The following is a 26,068-nucleotide window of genomic DNA, read 5'->3' on the forward strand; positions in this document are numbered from 1 at the left end:
CCTCCAGGGACCAAGGGACGCCCCACTCTGTGTCCAGCGCTCCACAGAGGAGAGGGCAGCTGCAGGGCCCTAAGCCACGTGAGGGTCTTTCCGGGGTGTTTTTAATCTGGGGGCGTCCAGAGAACGGAGGTCTGCTCTAGCTGCACCACCTGGAGAAGACTTCCCGGGAGGGTGGGAGTTTGCCTCAGCCTTTGGTAGCAGCAACATCTCCCGCAGCCCAGGGGCAGAGTCAGGAACGATGAAGACCACCTGGCAGCTCTGAGGCTTAGGGCAACGCAGACACAGCGCTGAAGCCAGGCTGCTCACGGTGCAGGGGCAGTCCCGGGCACCCGGGGAGGGGGTCACCCGGGGAGGGGGTCACCCGGGAAGGGGGTCATCTGGAGAGGGGTCACCTGGGAGCGGGGTCACCTGGGGAGAGGTCACCCGGGGAGGGAGCTCATTGGGGAGGGAGGTCACCTGGGGAGATAAAGAAGGTTCTCCACAGCTTCTTGTCCCTCGTGACGTCCCGGATCTCCTTGGTCATGTTGACTAGCCTGCCGGCCACGGGAGGAACCCGGCGGAAATCCAGGATCCTGGTGGAAGGACAGGGAGTGGCGTCCTCACTCGTGCCTCTGGGCGCTCCACCGGATCTGAATGGACTTGCTCTCCCCTGTCAGGCCCCAACCTCCGCTCCTCCCCAGAAGCCAGGGGCCCTGCAGAGCCCAAAAGGAGTATATCCTCTTCTGCAGAGCTGCACCAGATCCAGGGCCACCAAGGGAAGGGCCGTTTTGCGGGACTCGCGACCTTGGGTCTCATCAGAGAAGCTGACGCCCCAAGTCTCCTGGCCCCTATTCCTGACAGCCAGCTCACAGCAGCCCACACCTGCGGTGGCGATGACGCGGGGCGCCCGCTGGGGGACGATGATGATGCGGGGCGCCCACAGGGGACTCACCTGTCCAGGTGGAAGGCGGCGATCTCCGCATTATGCCTCTCGTAGTCGGAGAAGTAAAAGAAGTCGGGAGGCGTCTCCTGCTCCCTTGTTTGCCTGGAGAGAACAGGACAAGACAGAAGCAGTTTTCAGGGAGAAATCCTCCCAGTGGAAGGCTGCATGGCTCGTGCCAGCTCCAAGGAGCTGATTGTCAGGCTCTCAGGAACCTTGGGAGTGAGTGTTAAACGTAGTCATGGGGAGGGCCCTGCTCCGAGGTGTCCGCTCCGCTGTCCCGCCTTCCTGGAGTCTTCCCAAGCTCAGTCAGCCTCCCGTCCCCACCAGCCTGCAGCTCCCAGCATAAAAGGAGTCCTCAGAAATTCAGTCCTCAGCCAAAGGAATTCAGAGTTTGGGTAAAAGTCCTACAGAGCGCACGTGAGCACCCTGAGAGCTCTGACAAGGCCTGCAGCCCGGCCCATGGGGCACGTGAGCACCCTGAGAGCTGACAAGGCCTGCAGCCCGGCCCATGGGGGTCACAGCGGACACCGTGTTGTACACATGTGAGACCTGCCAGCTAAGCTCTCACTGCAATCTGTTGCCTCTTCCTCGGAGGTAGCTCCTTTCCCAAGCCTCCCCTGACCCACAGCGAGCATGGCCACCTCCATCCCTCACATCCCGGGCCCCCGGGAAGCCTTGCTGGGCCGGCCGCCCAGTCTCCATGGGCGCGTGTGGTGAGGGGAGCAGAGCCCGGCCCTGCCTGGGCCCCACATCCCCCCGAGACGGGAGGACTGAGGAGCTCCAGGAGCCCATGGCTCTGATGTCCTGGGCACCCCCATGAGCAGCAGACAGCCCCCCACCCAGCCACGTGCAGGAGGCCACAGGCAGGACAGCGTTGAAGGGCAGACGTCACCCTGCAAACACAGCGATGGCCGGTGTTTGACCTCACATGTGGGGACACCTGCTCCCTGTCCGAGGCCGAGCGGGAGCGAGCACCCTCCCTGGATGAGATCCAGGTCTGCTCCAGGCCCGCCTCCACCACCAGGACCCTCTCTCCAGGAGGCACCACCCAGGAGGAAGCGCAGCCCTCAAACTACAAGCATCTGCAAAGGTCGCGACCTTTCCCCGAACTGGGAACACAGATCCAGCGAGAACTCGGGCCTCCTGTGGCCTGGGGCACAGCACACCTCCCCTCAGGGCGGAGGCGGAGGTCGGGCTGGAATGCGCCAGCCCAGCGCATTTTCCAGGTGACGCTTCCCAGCCTGCTCCCCTGTCCGAGCCTTCCTCCCCAGTACGCAGCAGGGCTCGGCCAGAGCCCCTGGAGCGTCCTGCCGCCCCTGCCGCCGATAGCACCGCCGGCCACACGCGCAGGTGCTGGGACCACACGGCCACCCTCGGGATGTGAGGCTCAGGCCGGCAGGGCGCAAGTCCACTGGTGGGCCTCTCACTCCCTGTGCTCTCAGAGCGCCTGGCAGGACACACCCCTTCCTCCACGCTTCCCTGAATGTCACCTGAGTCAGCCTTTCCAGGAACCAGCTTGTGACTGGCAACAGACCACTGCCCACAGTTCCAGCAGGGGTAACACTGGCCAGGACAGGACTCTGGCTGGGGCGGCCTGGCCTTGCCCCGGGCCCTTTGTGAGCTGCACAGGGTACCCCAGGGACGGCTGCTGGTGGCCCAGGCGCAGGCCTCCTCGTCCCCAGGCGCGGGTTTCTCCGTCACAGACCCTGGAGGGGGCTGGCACGCGGGGCGCAGGCTGCAGGGTGCCCAGCGGAAGGGAGGGCCACACTAGTGAAGATCCTGAGACTTCATGGAGACCGAGTCCGCGTTTCTTGGTGGAATATCCTGATTTTAAATGCTGGCAAGCCAGTTTTTTTTCAGAAGACGCTGTGGTTCAAACCAAATAAGTGCGGCTTCCTTACTGGAAGCCGCCCACGGCCCTGTGTCTGCAGCTGCTGGCGGGCTGGGCATTTCTGAGGCTGAAAGCGGCAGCTGACTCAAGTCCCTGGTTGAGCCGAGCATTGTCTACACAGCACTGGTTCTCCAGAGTTTAACTGGAAAAGGGGTGGTGCAGATTATAGCAGGTTTCTTTTCTGCAGACCCTCTGTGCGCCTGGAGCATGCAGACCCCAGGACGGCCCCCTCCGAGAGGCGGCGTCTTTCAGTCGCCTGCAAACCCCACCCCACATGTCCCTGGCCTTTTATTTTTTCAGTCTGTTGTGGAATTAAGAATTATTTTTGTTGGAAAGTACGTCAGAACTCACTGCCAGCCTGTGGCGCAGAGCCCTCCAAACAGAGCCCTTTAAAAACATGGGCTGCAGTGGGCCCTCAGACCCCGCCCCGGGGCCCCCGACCCCGCTCCAGGGCTCCCGTCACCGACTCTGCTGGGAGCGGCCTGCACTGCCCTCCCCAGCCCGGCGCGGTTCAGCAGGACCTCCGACCTCAGTCGCCACCACCACCATGGCTTTAGCCTTTGTTCCCTCTCCTTGACCTTGGCTCACCCCAGTGAGGTCACCTGCAATGCAGGTGGCTCTGAGCCTGCGGCTCTTGGAGAAGACCAGACACTTCCTGGAGGCTCTGTGACCAGGTTCCAGAACAGTTCCTTGTTCCTTCCCATCTCCCACCTCGGGCTTTTCCAGTGACCTCCGTCCCTGGGCCATCCACAGGAAGGCAGCTCTGCTCACCCACTGCCGGATGCCCTTTCCAGCAGCCCAAGCCTGAGAGGAGACTGCAGGGTTCAGGGCTGTGCGTGGGTGTGGAGGGCAGGTGTCCAGGGCCCCACTGCTGAGCCGGGCACAACCTGTGTCCGTGGGAAGCCGGGCCCAGGGCACCGGCCCCTCTGGGGAGAATAGAACTTCTTTCCTCACCTGTCTGCCCACTCTTCTGCCACTTCCTGGGTTGGGCTGGGGAACAGCAGGTGCTTTGGAAAAGTACTGAGCCCAGTGCACCGGGTGGGAGAGTGGACTCGGCTGAACCAGGTCGCCTGGCAGCCTCTCCTTCCTTCAGGTGTGGGACGGGAGTCCTGGGGCGAGGCCCATCACAGGCCTTTTCCTCAGAAGGGGGGCATGCGGATGTGAACAGGAGGTGCTCTCGAGGAGGCCTTAGAATGTCACACGCCTCCTGGCTCAGAAGCCCCAAGGCCACCAGAGAGCAGGCTCTGCAGGGCACCCCGATACCTTCAAACCCCAGGCCTGTGAAACCTGGCCAGTGTTCTGGGGGCCGCATGCGTGCCCCTCTCTCCTGCCTCTCCAGAGGACCACAGCCAAGCCCCTTCCTTTAGAGGGACTTCCCTGAGCTCAGAAGAAAGCACAATAATACCCAATTGTGGTTGTTCAGACTAAAGTGAGACTGACTACTATGCTGACCTCCCCCAGGAAATCTGTGATCAAAATCCCTAGAACCTATGAATATACCACCTTAAATGGAAAGAGGAACTCTGCATATGTGATCTAGTTAAGGATCTTGAGATGCAGAGATTATCCTGGATTATCTCCATGGACCCAACATCATCAAAAGTGTCCTTAAAAGAGGGAGGCGCAGGGAGACTTGAAGGCAGGAGAGGCAACACTGACTGCTTTGAAGACAGAGGCTCTGGGAGGGGATCTGTTGCCTTCTCCAGCGTCCCTCAGCAGAAAGCCAACTCCCTCCAGAGTCTCTGGAAGCCCACAACCCACAGATCCATTTTAGATTCAGACCTCCAGAACCATAAGAGACTAGGGCTGTGTGGCGTTCAGATCAGATCAGTCGCTCAGGCGTGTCCGACTCTTTGCGACCCCATGAATCGCAGCACGCCAGGCCTCCCTGTCCATCACCAACTCCTGGAGTTCACCCAGACTCACGTCCATCGAGTCAGTGATGTCATCCAGCCATCTCATCCTCTGGCGACCCCTTCTCCTCTTGCCCCCAATCCCTCCCAGCATCAGAGTCTTTTCCAATGAGTCAGCTCTTCGCATGAGGTGGCCAAAGTATTGGAGTTTCAGCTTTAGCATCATTCCTTCCAAAGAAATCCCAGGGCTGATCTCCTTCAGAATGGACTGGTTGGATCTCCTTGCAGTCCAAGGGACTCTCAAGAGTCTTCTCCAACACCTCAGTTCAAAAGCATCAGTTCTTCGGCACTCAGCCTTCTTCACAGTCCAACTCTCACATCCATACATGACCACTGGAAAACCATAGCCTTGACTAGACGGACCTTTGTTGGCAAAGTAATGTCTCTGCTTTTGAATATGCTATCTAGGTTGGGCATAACTTTGCTTCCAAGGAGTAAGCGTCTTTTAATTTCATGGCTGCAGTCACCATCTGCAGTGATTTTGGAGCCCAGAAAAATAAAGTCTGACACTGTTTCCACTGTTTCCCCATCTATTTCCCATGAAGTGATGGGACTGGATGCCATGATCTTTGTTTTCTGAATGTTGAGCTTTAAGCCAACTTTTTCACTCTCCACTTTCACTTTCATCAAGAGGCTCTTTAGTTCCTCTTCACTTTCTGCCATAAGGGTGGTGTCATCTGCATATCTGAGGTGATTGATATTTCTCCCGGCAATCTTGATTTCAGCTTGTACTTCTTCCAGCCCAGCGTTTCTCATGATGTACTCTGGATATAAGTTAAATAAACAGGGTGACAATATACAGCCTTGACAAACTCCTTTTCCTATTTGGAACCAGTCTGTGGTTCCATGTCCAGTTCTAACTGTTGCTTCCTGACCTGCATACAGATTTCTCAAGAGGCAGATCAGGTGGTCTGGTATTCCCATCTCTTTCAGAATTTTCCAGTTGATTGTGATCCACACAGTCAAAGGCTTTGGCATAGTCAATAAAGCAGAAATAGATGCTTTTCTGGAACTCTCTTGCTTTTTCCATGATCCAGGGGATGTTGGCAATTTGATCTCTGGTTCCTCTGCCTTTTCTAAAACCAGCTTGAACATCAGGAATTCACAGTTCACATATTGCTGAAGCCTGGCTTGGAGAATTTTGAGCATTACTTTACTAGCATGTGAGATGAGTGCAATTGTGCGGTAGTTTGAGCATGCTTTGGCGTGGCCTTTCTTTGGGATTGGAATGAACACGGACCTTTTCCAGTCCTGTGGCCACTGCGGAGTTTTCCAAATGTGCTGGCATATTGAGTGCAGCACTTTCACAGCATCATCTTCCAGGATTTGGGAGAGCGCCACTGGAATTCCATCACCTCCACTAGCTTTGTTCGTAGTGATGCTTTCTAAGGCCCACTTGACTTCACATTCCAGGATGTCTGGGTCTAGGTCAGTGATCACACCATTGTGATTATCTGGGTTGTGAAGATCTTTTTTGTACAGTTCTTCTGTGCATTCTTGCCACCTCTTAATATCTTCTGCTTCTGTTAGGTCCATACCATTTCTGTCCTTTATCGAGCCCATCTTTGCATGAAATATTCCTTTGGTATCTCTGATTTTCTTGAAGAGATCCCTAGTCTTTCCCATTCTGTTGTTTTCCTCTATTTCTTTGCATTGATCGCTGAAGAAGGTTTTCTTATCTCTTCTTGCTATTCTTTGGAACTTTGCATTCAGATGTTTATATCTTTCCTTTTCTCCTTTGCTTTTTGCTTCTCTTCTTTTCACAGCTATTTGTAAGGCGTCCCCAGACAGCCATTTTGGTTTTTTGCATCTCTTTTCCATGGGGATGGTCTTGATCCCTGTCTCCTGTACAGTGTCACGAACCTCATTCCATAGTTCATCAGACACTCTATGTATCAGATCTAGGCCCTTAAATCTATTTCTCACTTCCACTGTATAATCATAAGGGATTTGATGTAGGTCATACCTGAATGGTCTAGTGGTTTTCCCTGCTTTCTTCCATTTCAGTCTGAATCTGCCCTGTATCAGTTTTACAGCAGCACCAGGAAGGAGTGCAGGCTCTTTGGCAACATCACAGCAGCACAAAGGGCACAGGGTTTAGCAACCTTGGAAAGGTTGTGAAATGCAGTCTGTCTCCTCCAGAACTGATTATGCTGAAACCACCACACTTTTAAGAAATGATGCAGAAGGTTCTGAGACAAGGCGCCTCTGTTTCCACAGAAGCCTCGCGGGCCCTCCTTGGGCTGCACGATTCATCCTGGGGCAGCCTCGCAAGGCTCTGATCCTTGTCCCTGTTTTCTGGTCGTTTTTGATTTGGGGCTTAGAGGCAGACGGGATCTTAGTTCCCCAAGCAGGGATTGAACCCCCTTCTCTGGGCACATGGAGTCCTAACCACTCAACTGCCAGGGACATCCCCTGTCCTTGTTTTAATGACACAGGTCATCTGCAGAAACACACAGCTGGGAATGGCAGGCCCTGGTCAGGAACCGGGTGTCTGACCTAGTCAGAGGCGCTTTCTTTTGGGCTCCCAAAGTCAGACACGGCTCCAGTTGTGGGGCCTGAAAATCAGAATCTACCAGGATCAGAACCACCTTCCGGCACAGTGAGGCTCGAGGGTGCTGGCCCCCAGCCAGCTGGTCAGTGTCTGCTCACAGAAGAGAAGGGGCCACAGCCCCAGAGGGTCGGCAGCGAAAACCGTCCCCGTGTCCCCAAGAAAGGTCCTGGCTCCCAGGGAGGACGTGCCCCCGGGAGTGCATCTAGTCTCTGCAAGGCGCTGCCCCGCCCCCCAGGGCTTCACCGTGGTGCCCCCAGAGCTGCTGCCGGACCACCGTCCCCTCTGCAGAGGAGCAGCCCCCCGACTATTCCCACTGTTACCGTCAGCATCTCAGCCTTCGTCAACTTGTGGGAAAACAGAGAACTTTTGCTTTGGTTAAAAATAGAGTAAATTGGCAGCTTATGACCAAAATCTGTGAAGGAACAAAAGCCAACATTTAACCAGCTCTTCCTCCGAGCAGACTGCCCCGCTGAGCACTTTCTGTGAGCACAGTCCCTGGGTTGTGACGTGAAGCGTCCCCCACCCTGTAGACAAGGACACAGCCAGCGAGGGGGTCCACTCGCGAACAGAGGGGCCCCAGTGCAGGGCCCAGTGCTGGGCTCCGAGGCCCTGCTTCAGCCCACGGGGGCCCTGGACTGAGACGGAGGCTGGGGCTGCACTGGGCGGAGTGGGCCCCTCTGCACTGGACGTCTGGGAGGAACACTGGCGGGGAAGCTCTGCCCACCCAGGCCCACCCTGGCTGCCGCCCTCGCCAGGCTGATGGAGCGGGTGCGCCCCCGATGCCCTCTGAAGTGTGGCAGGTGCTATGGCTCGGGGGGACGCCTGCAGGGGGAGCAAAGCCCCACGGACCCCGGCCCCACCCTGCCAGCCCATGCAGAGTGGGACGGGGCCACGCACTCCCACGCAGTGAGCGGGAGAGAGGGCAGCTAATTGTCAGGTCAAACTCTGGAAAAAGAGCACTGTGCGACCGCTCAGGGCACACACAGCTCGCACACGGCCTTCCTGTGTCCCGTCTGCGCTGAGGGCCCCGAGTGCCTGAACTCAGGCCGGAAGCTGAGGCCCAGACAGAGGGGCCTGCTGCGCGTCGGGCGGGGACGCGGGCATCCCGGGGTGGGGAGCCGCCCCTGCAGGGCCCACTCGCCTGGGGCACAGACAGCGCGGGGCTCCCGCGGGCCTCCCCCGGCCCCCGAGCCCCTTCTGTGGTCGTTGAGCAAACGACAGCTCCGGCTGTGCAGAACTCTCCAGTGCCCGGCGCTGCTGCCAGGGCTGTGCCCACAGGCTCGCACGGTCAGGGCTCGCGGCAGGCAGTCTGACTGGATCCCCTCCCGGGTGAGGTGGCAGGGTGCGGGGAGGCCGCAGACCGCAGAGCCCAGCAGCTCCTGTGTCCCCGCCGCCTCTGGGGAGGCCCCCTCTTCCTTTCAGGCGCTGGGGCCACGGGGAGGGGGTGTCTGTGTCCTGCAGTTCTGGGGACCAGGACCCAAAACCAGGGCCTGGGTAGGTCACAGCCCCCCAGGGACTGCGGTGCGGATCACTCCAGCCCCGTTCCACTTTCTTGGGAGCGTGGACCGCTCTGCCCCGTCCAAGATTTCTGGCTTTCTCGGGGGTGGGGACCGCCCTGGCCCCATCTAGGTTTCTTGGGGGTGCAGACCGCCCTGGCCCCATCTAGGTTTCTCAGGGGGCACGGACCACCCCGGCCCCATCTAGGTTTCTCGGGGGCGCGGACCGCCCTGGCCCCGTCTGGCTCTCTCGGGGGTGCGGAGCGCTCTGGCCCCATCTGGCTCTCTCGGGGGCGCGGACCGCCCTGGCCCCGCCTGGCCCCATCTAGGTTTCTCCGGGGTGCGAACCGCTCTGGGCCGTCCGGCTTTCTTGGGTCCCGGGTCTGCCTCCATCACCACATCCCTCCTCTGGTTTCTCGTCTCCAAAGGACACACACAACTGCACGGCAAGTCTGCTCAGGAGCCCAGGTGGCCGCCTCGACCTCGGGCCCTGACCCCGCCACTTCCGTGAAGACCCTGCTGCTGACCAGGTGGTACCCTGGGGCAGAGGCCACCTCGGGGACGAGGCTCCGCCTCCCGACGGGGGCAAAGCCCATGGGGAGACCTTGCTTCTTGCCAGACGCACCAGGTGGGCGAGGGAGCAGAAACCAGCCTTCCTGTCCCGAGCCTCCCTGCCACTCACACAGCAGAAGGCAGCCACCTTGTCATTAAGGAGATATATTAAGCTGTTTAATATCAGGTTTTCAGTGGTAGATGCTCAGGGCGGGCAGGCAGGCCGCTCCCTCAGTAGCTCCTGCTAATTCTGGCCCCTGTGGGGGTGGGGGTCTGTTTGGGAGAAGGCACTTGTCTTACTCAGAACCTTGGGCATCTGCGCTCCACTCCTACCGTCCTATCTCCCTGTCGGGAGGATTTTCCTGGAGGCCGCGGGCCTCAGGATGACCAACCCGAGGACGGGAGTCAGGCGCAGAGCAGCCGGCCCCCCGCAGGCCACGTGGCCCAAGTGTCAGGGACCAGCGCTGACTGGCCGCTCTCAGGGGTCCCAAGGGGCTTTCACCCCCGCCGATCCTCCCTCCCCTCCCAGGGTCTCCAAGAGATAGCTCTTCAAAGTGGGACACGGGACAAGATGCTCACTTATGGTTGGGTAAAATAATTAACTCATAAGACACTCAAGTGTCTTAAGGTGGATTTCATGCAAACCAATCTGAAAACAGTTCAAAGGTCTGTAACTGTAAAGCAAGTCTGACATCGCTTCCATTAGAAGGAAATGTAGTGACGCTCACTTTCCGAAGCAAAGGGGTGGGGAAGGGAGGGGGTAGATGTGCTTGAAAGTGGAAGCTCTACTCTGCTCTAAATACTGTTCTGCCAGCTCGTCTGGGGTTTGAGGATGTGACTAAGGAATAGAATTAGAGTGGAAATGAGTGCTATCCCCGGCAACCGTGCACACAGGCCCCCAGTTCTTATCCTTCTGTATTTAAGCCCCTGTTCCTCATCTTTTTATTCAAGGTAAGAAAAGATGCCCCTAATCTACTACACTGTAGAGTAAATATTTAGCACCAAGGTGACTGCTATGATGTTGTTTTTCCTCCCCAGCATAGGGAATAGATTCTGGCTCATTCTTAAGGCTTTTTAAGAGCTCGGGTCTGCAATATTTCCTTTTGGGGCATAAAAAACAACTAGCTGATCAAACTACTCTTGAGACCCCCAATGTGGCCTCTTTCCCAGCACGAGGGAGCTATGACCAGAGTTCTTCCCTCCTTTTCATTTTCTGCCCCTTTCACGACAGCAGAGCGACGACCCCCAGGGAGCAGAGCCCAGAGGCCCGAAGCCCAGACAGAAGCACAAAGAGACTCTCTCTTGCTGTGCAGGAGGGTGTTTTCGGAAAGAATGACTTGACGCTTTGATTTGAACAAAGGGGATAATCTTTTCCAGAAGCTCCCAAGGAAACGTGTCATGGCCCATGAGGGCGGGCGTCCTGAAGGAGCTGGGGGCCTGGGAGACAGCACGGCCCCCACCTGCTCGACGGGGGCGACGCGCGGCTGGGCCAGAACCACACTCTCGGCAGGCTGTGGTAAGCTTTTACTGTGTAGCTACCTCCCTGCCAACCTCCCTGCAACGGTTACAGATTTAATAATGACTCCAAATTCCCAGTGGGAGCAGGAGAAGACCGTGGACCCCTGTTGTCACCTGAGTTACGCAGTCGGGGCCCACAGCGAGCCAGCAGGCGTTGGTGGAGCTGGAGTGATGGCGCCCCGGCCCCTCGAGCCCGTGGATGGCAGCTCCCAGCACAAGGGCTGGACCAGCCACTAGGACCCGTGGGGCGGCCCGGGGCGGGCCGTCCGCTTGGCCTCAGCTTCCCCGGGGACACTGGACAGGTCACATAGCAGCCCCACAGCACCGCACCCAGGGCTCAATGGGGGTCAACTGAGGCTGCGAATAAACCGCAGGGCTCCGGGCAGCCTGGCATCCAGGGCAGGGGCTGGGCCTCCCCAGGGTAAATGCAGGAAGGGGACCCGGGTGCCAGCGGCCTGCTGAGGCAGGGCAGCCAGGCCGGCAGAGCACAGCGCGGCCTGGGGGCGGGGAGGCTGAGCTCCAGCGAGAGGCGGCCTCCCGCCTGCACTGCTTCTGCGGCTGCCTGTGCGTGCCCCTCGGGCCTCCTGACAGCTGCTCAGGGCCAGATTCTCTGGGAGGGGCTCGCACGCGCATGCTCACACGCGCACACACACCCTCTCCTTCATAACAGGAGCCTGCGCACCTAGAGTCTCCTCATGCGTGGCGCCTGAGGAGCGGGCGGTATGGGCGCCCCCCACCCCCAGCAGAACCCCGGGTCCAGGCTCCCCGCCAGGCTGTGCCCCACAGCCAGGGACCTGACGTCCCAGACCCTCGGGCCCCAGCAAGGCCTGGCCGGCCGCCTGCTCCCGATTCACATTTAGACCTCGGAGCCTCAATTTCCTCCTCCTTGAATGAGAGCTGGTGATAAAAATAAAACCACCTGACGTATCAGTGACAGGGTCCCTGCCTCTGCTGGCCGGAGCGGAGGCTGTAGAACCCTGACGAGCTCGAGACTGGGAGGCCGTGGGCCCTGGAGCGGGAAACCCTGGCCCAGCGCAGCAGCCTCACAGAGACCAGGCTGCGGCACGAACAAGGAGCGCGCGGCGGGCAGCGGCGGGCATGTGTCCCTGCAGGGCCTGCAGCAACATGCCTCCCCCCCAGGCTCCACAGGGCTTCCTCCAGACCAAGGCACCCAGGGCAGGACAGCAGGGAGCTGCTGCCCGCAAATGCAGGGAGTGAGCTCCACGGGCCAGACACGGGTTAGGCCTGGCCTGGTCCAGGTGGGCAAGTCGTTCACCACCTGTGAGCAGTCCAGGCTCTGCGTGTACCGCCATCACGGGCACTGGCATCCAGCCTGGGCACTGGGGGAGGCATTTCACAGACACACCGGCAGCAAGGGAGGGGGGCAAGGCAGTGAGGATTCCCGTGTCAGGAACGGGAGGGCAGGGGTCACCCTGGGAGGCGGAAACTGCAGGAGTCACCGGAGCCCGGGGGCTGCCTGTTGTTCCTGATCTGGGCACCTGGGCCCCTGGTTGCTTGCCTGTGCTGCAAAGATCTGCTTACCATCTGCATTTCTGTATGAACGCTCCAGTCAATGCAAATCTATATTTTAAGAAGTTGGGACAGTGCGGAACTCGAAGCGTTGGTAAAGCTAAAGCTGTGGTGCGTTTTACGAGCACTGATGACATCTGCCCTTGATCTAATCAGCCCGCCCTGTCCATCATACAGAGGAAACCAATGCGGGCAGCGGTGAACCCGTCCACAGCGAAGACGGAAGCGCTTTCCTGCCGTCGTCACCAGGTACTGGGAAGCGGTGTGAGCACAGAGCTCGGCTCACCTGTATGTGGGAGAGGGCTGCGCCGTCTTCTCAAGTCCCAACCCAGCCTGTAACTGTGGCCTTGCTCAGAAATAGGGACGTGGCAGACGGGATTCTCTAGGAAAGGATCCCGTGGATCGGGCTGGTCCTGAGTCCAGTGCCCGACGTCCTCGTAAGAAGAGGGTGGTCTGGACTGAGATGCATGGGACAGGCCGCGTGAATGGAGGTGGAAATGGGGGTGACGTGGCCACGGCACAGAGCCGAGACTCGACGCCACACCCAGGAGGGAAAAGGCAGGAGGGCCCCTCCGGAGCTTTCGGGGAGGTGGCACCGTGGTCTCTGACTCTGGAGCCAGAAGAGCTTCCTGATCCCTTAAGCGGCCCGGGCGGTAACGGCTCCCCACTGCAGCCCCGACACCCACATGGTGTGAACAGGCCGGGTTACAATCGAACTGTACTACACTTAAGGAGCCAGGAAGGAACCTACATGTTAGTGACGTCAAAGATCACAGTGGCCGCTGCTATGAGATCTGAATAGGGACCATGCAGTGCCCACTCCATCACACTGGCTTTCCTGGTGGCTCAGCTAGTAAAGAATCCACCTGCAATGCAGGAGACCTGGGTTCGATCCCTGGGTTGGGAAGATCCTCTGGAGAAGGGAATGGCTGCCCACTCTAGTATTCTGGCCTGGAGAATCCCATGGACTGTATAGTCCATGGGGCCCCAAAGAGTTGGACACGACTGGGTGACGCTCACTCTCAGTGGTCTCTCCAGCTCCACCTCCTGCTGGCTGGTGCCTCGGGCACGTCCCCGGCCACTCTGAGCTTCAGCCTCCCTGTCTACAACCATGGCTACAGGCAACAGTGGCCTCTCTGTCTGGCCCATGAGGCCTGGTGTGGTGCCCTTTCCTGGACCTACGACCTCAGCCCCACCTGCCTCCAGGCCGGGTTGGGGCCTTACTTGGGGGCACCTCCCACTGTCCCCCCAGCTCCCGAGCCTTGGACGACAGGTGCTCGTTAAGCCAGACTTGAAATGACACATTTCAGATTCCCTGAGCCTGGCCCACGGGGCTTTTCTCTTTCTCTTCTGGTTTGCGAGCAAGGCTGGGTCTGCAGAGTTCCAGCAGCAGGCCCGTCTGTCCCGGGTGTGTCGCCTTGCTGTTGGAGTTATTCTTGCCTCAAAGCGACCTGGGGGATGTGTGCTTCCCTTCCCTCCCTGCATCTGAACATGCTTTGGATCCCAAACCACACGCGGCACAGAGGGCGTTGTAGCTCTGGGTTTCAAACTCTCAGGTGGTCACCCGGCTGTTTTGGTGGAAACGGGGATTTCAAAGCAGCCTCGCCAGGCTGCGGGGAGTGATGAGTCTCTGCTGGCCAGCGACCTGAGCAGAAGCACAGCTGCGGCTGGGTCTGCAGCCTGCGTCCAGCTGTGCACCCTAAACAGCTCACTCAATCGTTGTCATCCTTCTAATGCCTACAACTCAAAACTGAAAACCTCAGGACACCCAGACAGTCAGGAAGGATGGGGAGGGGGCTGCAGTGGCTCCCAGTCCCCCACCAGTACAAACCCACGGCCTCACTGGCTGAAGACAGAGAAGTCCCAGAGGGCTGGGACCCAACGCTTCCTGTTGTCCAGCCTCAAGCAGCAGAAGGCGACTGCAGCCCAGAGATGGCATGGGGGCTGCAAGGTCTTACAGAAAGGATGCCCTCCATGATGCAGCCCTGCCCTGTGCTCCTGGCCCACCTGGACACCCCCCACAGGGCCCCCTGGCCACTGTCCCCCAGGCCGGAAGCCTTCACTCTCTCGGCCCCAGCAAGTCTGTCCCCGGGCCCAGGGCATCTGCCTCCCCCCTGCACCGACGAGTCTCTAGGACCCAGGCTTGTCCCCGTCCTCACCCCACACCTCATCTCTTGTTCCTGTGGAGCCCTCCCGCCCTCCCAACTCTGTGCCTGCACAGCGGGGGAAGAGATCATATCCAGTCCAGATGCCCGCCAGGGCCTGGCCCCTGCCTCTCTCCAGCTGCCTGGCCTCATCTCCCCACAAGCTCTGTCCCAGGGAACTTTCTGTGACTCTGGGCATGTCCAACATGGCACCACCAGCCACGTGCAACCCCTGATGGCCCAGGTGTGGCGAAAGACTAGGCTGCAACCTCATCTTGTTTAAGTTAATCTCAGTTTAGAAAGCCACATGGTAGTCCTCCACACAGTGGCCCTGGTCCTCCAGCCTGCAGAGGCCACCCAGTCCTAGAATGCGTCACCCTCTCCAGGCTGGACTCCTGGCCTGGGGTGATGCCCACTTGACGTTCACACGCGTGCTCAGCCCTCCTTCCCCCGTCTGTCCTGAAGATCAGGCCTGAGCACCAGGCCCCGCACCCCATGGTCAAGGCCCTCAGAGGCAGGAGCACCAGGCCTGAGTCAAGCCTGCCGCTGCGCCTGGCAGGAGGCCAGGCTGGGCTTGCTGTGAGTGTGGTGGCTGATGTACATTTATGCCAGGAGGTGGTCACAGCCAGCATCGTGAGCAGGCCCGGAAGCTTCCTTTCTAAGAAGCATGGTGAAATCTGATGTACACTCTGGCTTATCTGTGCCATCTCGCCCCGCCTCGCCAAACCACCAACCCCTGCCGGCTTCCTTCCATAAACGCGGTGCCCTGTCTCCTAAGGCCAGTCCAGTAGAGCTTAGACCTCAGTCCTTTGCCTACACCGCCCTCGTTGACAGATGGGTAAACTGAGTCCCTGGGAGGGAAGGAACTTACTGGAGGTCACACATGCACGGCTTTGCCAGGCCTCCTGTCTCTGCAGACACACCAGGGCTTCCATCTAGGCACACACATCACCGGCACCACTGCGAGCTAGCATGGACTTCTTCTGACGTTAAAATTTAAATACTGCACCAGAGCACGAGCAACAGCAACACGAGAGTCGGATCCAACGTCCTCCAAACGAGAACCTTGTGCCTCAGAAGACTCCACGTGTGTGATGAGGGCCTTGAACCCAAATAAGAATTCTCGCAACTTACTAACGGAAAGATGACCAACTGAATATCAAGCGGCAAAGACCTGAACAGACGCTTCTCCAAAGAAGATCCAAATGGAACTGAACATCAAGCGCCAAAGACCTGAACAGACGCTTCTCCAAAGAAGATCCAAATGGCCAACAAGGACGTGAGAAGATGCTCGCAGTCATCAGTCAGGAGAGAACTGTGAGTCAGAACTGCAGAGAGACACGGTCCACCCCCACCAGGTTGGTGAGGATCAACAGGGACGATAAAGACAAGGGCTGCGGAGCCTGCAGAGATCGCTGGGGAGGGCGGCCGCTGGGAGAGGCGGCTACAGCTTCTCAGCAGCCGCGCCGAGTTATTCTGGACCTGGCAGTGCCACTCCCAAGCTTACACCCAAAGAGGTGGAAACCTGTACACAGATGGTCACACAACGCCGTCCATGCACTCGAGAAGTGGGGCTGAGGCAGATACCCGTTGACAGGTGAGAGTAAAGTAAAGCAACTAAGTCGAGTAAAACGTGGCCCACTCACACCAGGGAGCATTGTTCAGTGTTCAGCCACAGAAAGGAAGGAGGCTCAGATACTCGCCACGACGTGGGTACCCTGAACACCCAGCGCTCTGCGAGAGAAGCAGATGCAGAGGCCAACAGTGACTGACGCTGTTCACGTGAAATCCCAGGATGGGCAAGTCCACGGAGACGGGAAGCAGACTAGTGGTGTCCAGGCCTGGAGGAAGGGCAGCTCTTCACAAGGTTTCTTTCCGGAGTAACGGAGCAGTTCAACACTGTGGGGACGGCCGCACGGTTCTGTGAATATGCTGAGAGCTACTGGGTGACAGACTCCAAAGGGCTGAATTGCGATCTATACGAATTGTATCTGGATAAAGGTATTAAAACATCTTACTCTAACACTAAAATCAAGACTATCCAGCAACTGACAGACCAACGTGCTAGTTATCCATTTTTCAACGTCTATTAAAATATACCCATTAGACCCTGAGTGGCCCCTCACAGCACGGGGACCGCAGCCTACAGCCCTGCCAGGCTCCCCTCCCGCCCCAGGACCGCTCCTGCCTGGGTCCTCTCAGGACCCGTCCTTCAGGGTCTCAGAGAAAAACTACCACCTGATTAATTCAGAACGTTCCGCTTACAGAGCTATTACGAGCTCACCGAAGAAAGTTGTTTTTTTTTTAAGGGAATTATTAATCATATTTTTATTTTCTTAACGCTACGGTCAGAAACCACAGCTGCTTTCCTGCTCAGAACACGGCGCAGGGGCAGGAATGGTGTGCCCCAGGGTCATCGGGAGGGTGGCGGCTGCCAGCGACCAGACCTCAGCGGATGCCGGACTTGGGGTGGGTCAGAGCCCAGAGCCAGGGTCGGCTTGGGCCAGGCCAGCCAGAGCAGCAGGAGGGCTGGCCAGGGCATGAGGTCAGCAGCGTGAGCCTAGCAGAGCCTGCCCTGCGGCCAGGGCCTGCCGCCCGGGAGCGCAGCATGCAGGGAGGCTGGCTGTGCACACACCCGTCCTCCGGTCTCAGCCTCCCCGGCCCCCAGGGGGCTCCCCACCATTTCCACGCTTCAGCCCGGCCTCAGCCTCAGCCCATGGGACATGGCCACACCCTAGGCTGTCCCTCCATGCGCGGCCTTCCGACAGGAACTTTGATGTCCTTCCCAGGACACACAGGCTGAGGGCAGAGAGTTCAGGGCAGGTGTGAACTCTGTGGCCTTTCCAAGCGGCCTCCGGAGCCTGGCTGCCCCGGCTGCCAGGGCACAGAGGCTGCCACTCACGCCTCCTGTGACCACGGAGGTGACGGTCACCCCACGGTAGGGGGAGGCTGGAGAGGCCGAGAGGGGCCTCTCCAGGACAGGCTGGGCGCCCTGTCCTTGGGAGGCTCCAGAGTCTGGGTCAGCCTTGGGTGGTCTGCACCGCCTTGCCAAGCCCTGATTCCCACATCTTTACATGGCAGAATAATAACAACAGTGACCTTTCCTCTAACCCACAGAGGTGCTTGAGCACTAAACCACACAGTGTGCAAGCCCTCAACACGGGCGTGCCCCGGGGCACCTGCACACACAGCACGGGGATGCCCAAGGTGAGCACTGACCCGGGAGAGTCCCCCGAGAGCCCCCACCCCCACCCCGAGCCAGGGTGCGGAGCCTAGAGCCACCGCCCTGGCGGGCTGCCAGAGTCCCAGCAACACAAAGCCCTGAGCCCCGGGGCCCTGCAGAGGCTGCCCTGCCCGCACCTCCGGACTCCTGCCCCCAGGGCCAGGCGTGCCACCCCCTCCCCGCCCAATGGCTCTGCGCACTCCCGGGGTTGGTCTGCTGGACTGTGTTCGATGCATCCTGGAGACGAGAGACCTGTGCCCCAAAGTGCGGCTGAGGTGGTGACAAGGACGTGGTGGGTTTTGGTTCTTGTCCTGGATTCCTGTGACTGCCAGGGAGGGCCAGGCCCACCGGTCACTGGGCCAGCAGTGAGTGTAGGAGCGTCCCCTGCCCAGAGCATCCTCCTCCGCAGCACATCGCCGAGGTATCAAGGGCCTGAAGGGGCCCCTCTACTCAAGCTCCAGCCTGAGAGGGCACGCAGGTGCCCGCGGTGCCAGGGGGTTCTGTCTCCTCCAGGGCCCGAGGAGCCCACGTGCAGCCCACGTCACCCTTCCTGAGCACGGGGCACGTGAGCCCGGGTGGCCGTCACAGTCACGGAGCAGCGGTCAGCCAGCGGTCTCCCCGACTCCACAGGACGTGGACTCCCTTCCACATAGACAGAGTGGCCTCATGGGCCCCTGGGGGTGCAACCTGTGCTTTAAACACGATGAACCCTCTCGTCAGGACAGAAATGGCCCATGTGAAACTAACTGAACAGCCCACGGGAGACACCCAAGCCCTGGGACCGCCAGGGTGGACAGCACAGGCCACAGACGCACGTGCTGAGTCTCCGGGGCTGTCTGCCTTCCAAACGTCCCTTCTCCACCGTCCCCACAATTTTCAGATGCCACTGAGTGCTTCCTTTTGATTTTGGGAGCACAGTTTCTATTTTATCTGGAATAGGGATCAGGGGTCAAATCAGCTGACGTGCTAGCTTCAGAAATAAAGCTTCACGGGCACAGCTGAGCCCATGCACATAGAGCCTGGCTGCCTTCTGGTGAGGAGACCAGGGCTGAGCGGCTGAGACGCAACCTCACGACCCTCGCCCCTCGCCCCGGCACTTACTTCATGGGTTTGAACAGCGCCTGCCCGTAGTTCTGGAAGGTCATGATGAGCTTGAGCTGTGTGCCGCCGGACTTCATGGCTGCAGTGGGAGGGAAAGAGCCCCGTCACCTGCTGCCCACAGAGGCCTGTGAGCGCGGACGCACTGGTGGAGAGGGGAGCCCGAGACCCGGGCGTGGCGGGTCAGGAACGGAGGCCTGAGACAGGCGGCGTGTTCAGGGTCAGGAAGGGCTGCCCGGGCTGGAGGAGCCATAGCAGGAGGGTGGCCAGGCCTGGGAAACGGGCGACAGCGATGGATCAGAGGGATGGGAGGGCCGCAGATGGGAGCGGGGCGCTTGGCTCCCCGCTCTCCCACAGCCGCCTGTCTCGAAGGGGGCTCCGCACCCTCGCCCAGCACCCCCACGGGGCTGGGGCAGGGCTGAGACCCACTCCCAAGAAAGGGAAACCACAGCACCCCTGGTGGAAAGCAGCTCCCGCCCAGGGCTCGGGAACCCACTCAGAGCGCCGTCCACTGGAGTCCAGGGCCGCGGCCACCGTCAGCTCAGCGTGGACGGAGCGGGCACTGGGTCAGCACCATGGGGGCTCTGTCCTTCCGCTTCGCCCGACAGCGGAGAGAACAGGGAAGGGACGCAGCTGTTCGCCGTGTCCCCCTGGAGCCCTGAGGCGCCTGGGTCCTTGTTCCAGGATGACAGAGGCCTTCTGGCCCCAGGCTGGGCATCCGGCTTACAGGGCACTTTTGGTTCCCCGCCACTGAGTCGGAAGAGCTCCGGGCACTAGGGCCCGAAGTGGTGGTGTCCCTGGGTGGGCCTGGGACTGTGGCCTTCCTGGGACCGGAGCTGCCCTCCTGAGGGGCCTGCTCACTAGGCGGGGTGGCCTCACGGCCCCCAGACCCCCGGGGCAGCTGCCCGAGCAGGCCAGGGAGTGTCCGGGGAGTCCGTCCAGTGGCGCCATCTCCTCTGCTCACCTCCACCCACAGCTCCGTCCTGACCTGGACAAACAACTGCACGGCCTGCGCTTCAGGTCAGAGGCTGCCCGAATCCTCTCCTGCAACGTGACTTCTTTTTAAATGACTCAGAGCACAGAGTAGTCGATTGTGTCCTTTACTCTGTATGCGGAATTGTCCACGATATCCATTTAATCGTCACCACCGTCACCGGCAAGGCCAGGCCTCCACAGGCCTGGCTTCAAGCTGCACAGAGGCAGATAATATCTGAACTCTTTAAAGGCGGCCAAGGGCCATTACCACGCAGCCAGGAGCCCAGCGGTAAAGAAATGTCTCTGGGGGTCTGGAAGGAGCCACTCTCTTTGCCACACCTTCTCTCAGGTTCCAAGACTGAAGAGACCGCTCAGGGCGGGACCGAGCCAGGAGCTGGGGGCAGGAATGAGCTGACCACGGGCAAGCCCGCCCTCTCGGAGGCCTGTTCGCTTATTTGCAGGATGGGACTTGGGAGACAGGCTGGATTTCTAGCTCTTCTTCCATTTTAAGCTCAAAAGGATGGCGGTGCTGAAGCCTGACCCCAAGGTCGGTTTCAGGCTCCCAAAAGTGCTGCACCCCAGGCTCCCAGGGGCCTCTGAGGGCTGCACCCACCCACAGGTCACAGTAGTGCCAGGGGCAGGGCCCCCAGCAGCAGACAGCTCTTGTCCAGGGACCCCTGTCTCTAAATCCACCCTGTGGTTTTGTGAGGCCAAGGGCCCAGTCAGAAGCCACTGTCTCAGCACTGGGGTTTTTAATCAAAACGTCCAGCCAGATGGGAGGGCCAACCCCACCGCCCCCGCCCCAGGGAAAGCATCCATTCTCCAGGGGAGCCCTGTGCCTGGCCAGACCAGCCGCACTCCCAGTGAGACGCTCTGCTTCTTCAGGAAGAGGGTCTCGTCCCGAGTGTGGGACTCCCCGGGAGTGCCTCCAGGCCCAAGGCTGTGCAGAGTGGGGCTGAGCGTCCAGCTGAGGCCTTCACCAGGCTCCAGGTTGCCCAGCGCCGCCGCCCTGTGCAGAGGTGCCCCAGCCTCTGTTCCCACCTCTCAGCAGCCCCCGAGGCAGCCTCAGACACACACCCTCCAGGGCATCCAGCCCAGAGGGCCTGCAGCCAGGGCGGGGCGGGGCAGGGGCAGACCCCGGGACTTAAGCACACTGCCGTGTCCGCAGAGGAACATGAGAACATTCACTCCAAGCAAGAAAAACGAAGATTCAGAAACAGCCTCTCATTTTAGGTTTTGCCTCCATGTCCGTTCATGTTGGGTCGGGTTTTGCCGTCAAATGGGTTATGATTTTGGATTTGCAAGCTGGAGATTACAGGGTCGAGGTTATGACCACCTCTGTGATCCGCAGAGACTCCAGGAGGCCCACAGAGCTGGATTTGTCTGCCCAGAGCCACTCCGGCCCATGACTGGGGGAGCCAGGACACACTGAGCCCGCTGTTCACTGTGGGGGACGCCGCCCAGGACCGTCACCAGTCTTCCCATGCTCATTGGGCGCCTGTGAGTGCCAGCCTGGGTTCTGACTGGCCCACGGATTAGGGCCAGCTGGCCAGGGTCGTCCAGCGGCGAGAGCAGCTCCAACAGCCCGCAGGACACAGCTGGGCAGGCCCTCAGTCCAGGCCCCACTGCTGGGCACAGAGCAGGCTAGGGCTTGGGGGTGCGCCACTGGGATGTCAGGCAGCCTGGGCACCAAGCCTGGGATGGTCAGACCCGACGGGGGTGGCCCAAGGTCAGTCCCCAGGGCACGGACGAGGCCCGTCCTCTTCCTCCAGGGCTCCCAGGCCCCTGGGCGCAGAGCAACGTCGGGTGAGAGCGAGGCGGCCAGCCGTGCCCTGAGGACTGAGGGGAGCCTGGCCAGCCTGTGGGGTCCTCCCAGCCCTGCCTCTGCCCAAGGCCCTGCTCAGAGCCCGAGTAAGTGCAGCACACGCCTGGCACATAGGCCAGCTTCCTGGACTAAGACGCAATGTGCCCGAGCATACTGGATGGGTGGGAGACCACGGTGGGCAGTGGCCTGCAAGCGTGAATGCTTTAGTCCCCTAAACCCTAGTTTTCAAACGCTGGTGTAGTTTCCCCCCAAAAACCTGTGTTCTCTGCCGGCTTCCACTGTGAAAGCCTTTGTCCCATCCAGGACCCAGTCCTGCGGGCTGGCGGTCCCCTCCTCACTTATCGCCCTGGAGTTTCTCTGCCCATCCTGTGTGCACTTCCGGGCCCCCAGGAACAAGCAAGTCAGGATGTTGCAGAAGTCTGCCGGGGTTGGGCTTACCCCAGCTGCCTGCCCAGACAGGGCCCTGAGACGCGGAAGGTGCTCAAGAGAGCCTGTTGAACAGACGACGAGTGGTCACCGCACTGGGTGTTGCTCGAACAGCCTCGTCTGCTCAGGAGGGCAGGGGATGCGGCAGCTGCGGCCTCTCCCCAGCAGTCCCCACCGGCCGCACAGACCGCCTTCCAGCACAGGGGTAGGCTGGAGGCGCTTAGATTCCTCCTGGGTGGCGTCGAGGAGGGGAGACCACCACCTTGCCCCGGCCAGGAGGGTGTTCATCATGTTCTCAGGGTGAACAGCTAGGAAGAGGGCGGGTGCCAGAAATAGCTCAGCACCAGGCTGAGACACCCAGCGCAGCCTCTGAGGAGCTCTGGGAACCCCCAGCCGCCAGCCTCACAGGCAACACCCAGCTCCCTGGCACCGGCGACAGACAGAACCCAGGTCAGCAGAACCTCTAAGCCACAGGACAGTCCCGACATCAGGAAGACGCTGCCTGGAGCCCCCTGCTCCCAGCACCATGCTCCGGAGTCCTCCTCCACCCTCTAGGCCTTCCAGGACTTCTCCTCCCAGCCAGGGCCTCTGCCTGCCCCCTCTGCTTTGGGAGCCACTGGTGACTAACCGGGGACCTTCACAAACAATCGCCTACAGGCCTCAGAACAATGGCACCGAATCTCCACACTTAGAGACCACTGACGACACATTTTCTTGAAATCAGTAACTGGATGCCCTGAATCCTCTGCTTCAGCAGATCCCAAAAGTCCTCGGAGATGTCACCTCCAAAGCACTCGGTGCATGGCGCTCTGCCCCGGGCAGAGTGGAGCCCCGGTCACTCCCCGTCCACCCCGAATCCAGGAGCAGATGTGAGCTCCAGGAGCCTCTGGCCTCTCTGCGGTGTCTCCTTGCGGCTGCCAGGGCTGACCCTTCCTCACCTGCAGGGTTGGCCCCCACCCCCCTGCCCGGCAGGACAACAGGGTGCGCTGGGCGGCATCTTGTCCTGCCTTGCTTGTTTTGGAGCAGAAAGCAGCCCTTCCCTCTCCACCACACCCCCTCAATTACAGACAGCATTGAAGGCCTGTGGGTGCCTCCTCCAGGAAGGCTGCTGGTATAACTCGCCCAGGAGGTGATGCTTCAGCAAGAAGCCGGCCAGGCACAAGGGCACCTACCCACACTGGTGATCTTCTGGGTGCCCAGGTCTTGGAGCAGGGCCCCCACTGCCGGGTTATGTCTCGAGTACAGCTCATATCGGTTGATGCCGATGTGGAACTTGAGCCAGTTGGGATAGGAGTCCACGGCCGCCTCCCCGGTGGGCAGGAATTCACCCTCAGGGCCTTCGTGTGGCCTGCACAGATGAAGGTGAGCCAGGTCAGCAGGGGAAGGACAGACAGCAAGGTCTCAGGACGGACAGGGGAGTTGGCCCCGATGCCAGAGTTTTCACCGTGGATCCAAACGAACGTGGCTTTCTTTAGAGGAGCCTCTGCTCAAACAGGACCCTGCGACGTCCGCACTTTTTCTGTGGCTGTTGTTCAACTGACTAATAACATATCTGAGGGCCCGTAATTCTCACTTACCCTCGAGAGACGCCACAGACAGCTATAACTAAAGGAGACCAAACCCAGACTGTCAGGGCCTGGCCCCGCCGGGTCTGTCCTGGGGTCTCTGAAACAGCCTGACAAGCACGTTGTCAGCCTGGGGTATGAGGGGCTGCTGCCTTCCTGGGAGCAGACGAGCCCAGTCTGGCGGAAGCCTTCGCTGGGTATTCTGCTTCAGGGCAGCAATGATGCAAGAGGCTAAATTTGATTTTCAGGAAGCAGCCTTGGGTGGAGAGAGAGGAAAGTGGTGCTCACTCCAGCCCAGGCGCAAATCGAGGACCTGCTGCCCACGTGGCCCGTCCTTGTCTCTGGAGTCAAAGGGCCAGTCGGAGGGAGGACAGAGCCTGTTTGCTGCCGGAGGGAACAGCGGAACTTGTCTAAGTTGTAATTCACCTGCAAGTGAGGCCTTTTCAGCCAAATGCTGCCCCAAGATGGACATGACGGGTCACAAGAAGCTGCCCAGGGGCCCCATCACTGACTGCTGGCTCCAGGCTCGCTCTCTCTCCTACAAAGAGGCTCAGGCCCTGGCTCACGGCTCCGCCTCTCAAATTGCTGAGCATTTCGGTGAACCTGGCCAGCAGACAAAGCTCAGAGGCTACCAAACACCTTGGTGTGTTTAGACTGAAAACCCTGGGCCTGATCCAAATGCAAAGGAGAAAGGCTTTTATGAGATGTTTTGGAAAACTGGCCTTTCCCCTCAGCTGCTTGGGTAACCTTTCGCAGGTAGTTATTTATGTTGGCCTTGCTGCTGGTTAATATTTCATCACCTGGGCTGCAGCATCTGCTTACTTTGGTCTGTGTGGCTGAGGGCCTTGGGGGCAGGGGTTTAAAGCGGTTAAAGGGATGCCCCTGGGGGACGCCACTTGCCTTTTAGGGAGCTGCTGCTGTCTGCAGCTGGCACGGTTGGCACCCTGGCTTGGAGAACCCCTCAGTAATGCCTCAGGGGGGTCAGCATGCCCCTCACTAATTTTGTTTTCAGGGACTGGTTTACAAAGCTCCTTAGGCTGCTCCAGACTTTCCTGACATGTCCACCAGAGCAGCGTTGCCAAGTCCCTGGAAGCCGGCAGCCAGTCGCTTCCCAAGGAAGCGCTTTCGCTCCCTGCCCGAGTCCCTTTGTGAGCCAGAGATCAGGCCCTGCAGGCCAGCACTGCTTTCCGGGAAGTGCAGAACCCACTCTTCCCGGCTCCCGCCTGCCCCGCCTGCCTTCCAGGCCAGTGGCCACAGGGAAGAGCTCCCAGCCGCCCAGCAGTCCTCCTCAGGGAGGCGGTCATTCTGGAGACAAAGGCAGTGCCTGCAGCCTGCCTACTGCGTGCCCCCAAACTCCCCTTCCTGGGGCTCCTACTGCAGGGTCCACGCCCCGGGGAGTCCCTGACCCTGACGCCCTTTACACAGCACCTTGGATGTGCAAGGGCACCTCCCAGGAAGCAGCCCTGGGTGGGTCTTTATTCTCAAATGGCTCCTGGCTGCCTCAGGAGTCCAGCCTTCCAGCACCCACCTCAATGACCACCGCCCCACTCACCAGTCTGGGTTCTCCGCCGCCGCTGCCTTGGGGTTGAACCTGATGTCACTGTTCACGTTGAAGAGGACATCGCCCTCCGTTAGAGGTGGAATGGGGACCTGGTACAGTGGGTGCTGGAACAGCCTGGTTAGGAGGGAGCCGTCCCCGCTCAGGCCAGGGGGCAGCACAGGTCCACGCGGGCCGGGGTCGCGGGGAAGCGGCCGGTGAGCCGGATTTGGGGGGCGCCGGACTCCAGGATCCTGCCCCGGCGGGGCGCCCTCGGCCGCTTCGGCTGCGGGGGGCAGTTTCTCAAGCGAGTGGGACGTGAGATTGGAGGAAGGGTCGGAGCTGAAGTCCTGCAGGATGCGCAGCGTGTGCTTGTTGGGCCAGCCCGCTTCGCCGGCGGCAGAGGCTGCGGCCGCCAGCTCCCCTCCGGGGTGTCCGCGCGCCTGGGCCCAGCCGGGGGCCGCCGCCTCCGCCGCGGGCTGAGCGCACGAGCAGCCGGGCTCCCCCGAGGGCCGCGCCGCGCTCCGCTCCAGCTTAGGCAGCAGATCCAGCACGAGGTGCAGCGCGCAAGCCGCCAGGAAGGCCATCAGGATGAGCACGCGGAATCTGCGCACCAGAATCATTTTCATGGTCCCGGACGAGAGCGGCCTGGACCTCCGGGCGCCCCCGGAGCGCCGCCCGCCCGTGCCCCTCTAGCCTTGACTCGGCACGAACGCGGTGCCGCCGAGCGGGTCAAGGTCCATCTGGCGTCGGCCAGCTACCAGCCCTGGGGCTGTCCCATGCGGAGGGCGCCCGACGCCAAAGCGCCCGCTCGCCCGGCCATGTCCGGGCAGTTCCCTCTCTCCTCTCCGGAGCGGCGGCGCCCTCGGCCGGCCCGGCCCAGCGGTCCTGGTCCGCGG

At 60.1% G+C, this 26,068-nt stretch overlaps 1 protein-coding gene across 1 annotated transcript in view; it reads right to left on the reverse strand.

The window, feature by feature from the left end:
• The window catches only part of FAM20C (FAM20C golgi associated secretory pathway kinase), a 34,908-nt gene extending 9,091 nt beyond the window's left edge, over positions 1-25,817 (reverse strand). The window contains exons 1-5 of the mRNA XM_055561629.1: positions 25,185-25,817; positions 23,240-23,415; positions 18,845-18,923; positions 932-1,024; positions 457-572 (exon numbers count right to left, since the gene is read on the reverse strand). Of these exons, the coding sequence (XP_055417604.1) occupies positions 457-572; positions 932-1,024; positions 18,845-18,923; positions 23,240-23,415; positions 25,185-25,798 (1,078 nt within the window). The 5' untranslated portion in view covers positions 25,799-25,817. The remainder of the gene's footprint in view (positions 1-456; positions 573-931; positions 1,025-18,844; positions 18,924-23,239; positions 23,416-25,184) is intronic.
• Between the last annotated feature and the right edge of the window lie 251 nt (positions 25,818-26,068).

This window comes from Bubalus kerabau, chromosome 23 (assembly GCF_029407905.1).
Source record: "Bubalus kerabau isolate K-KA32 ecotype Philippines breed swamp buffalo chromosome 23, PCC_UOA_SB_1v2, whole genome shotgun sequence".
NCBI lineage: Eukaryota > Metazoa > Chordata > Mammalia > Artiodactyla > Bovidae > Bubalus > Bubalus kerabau.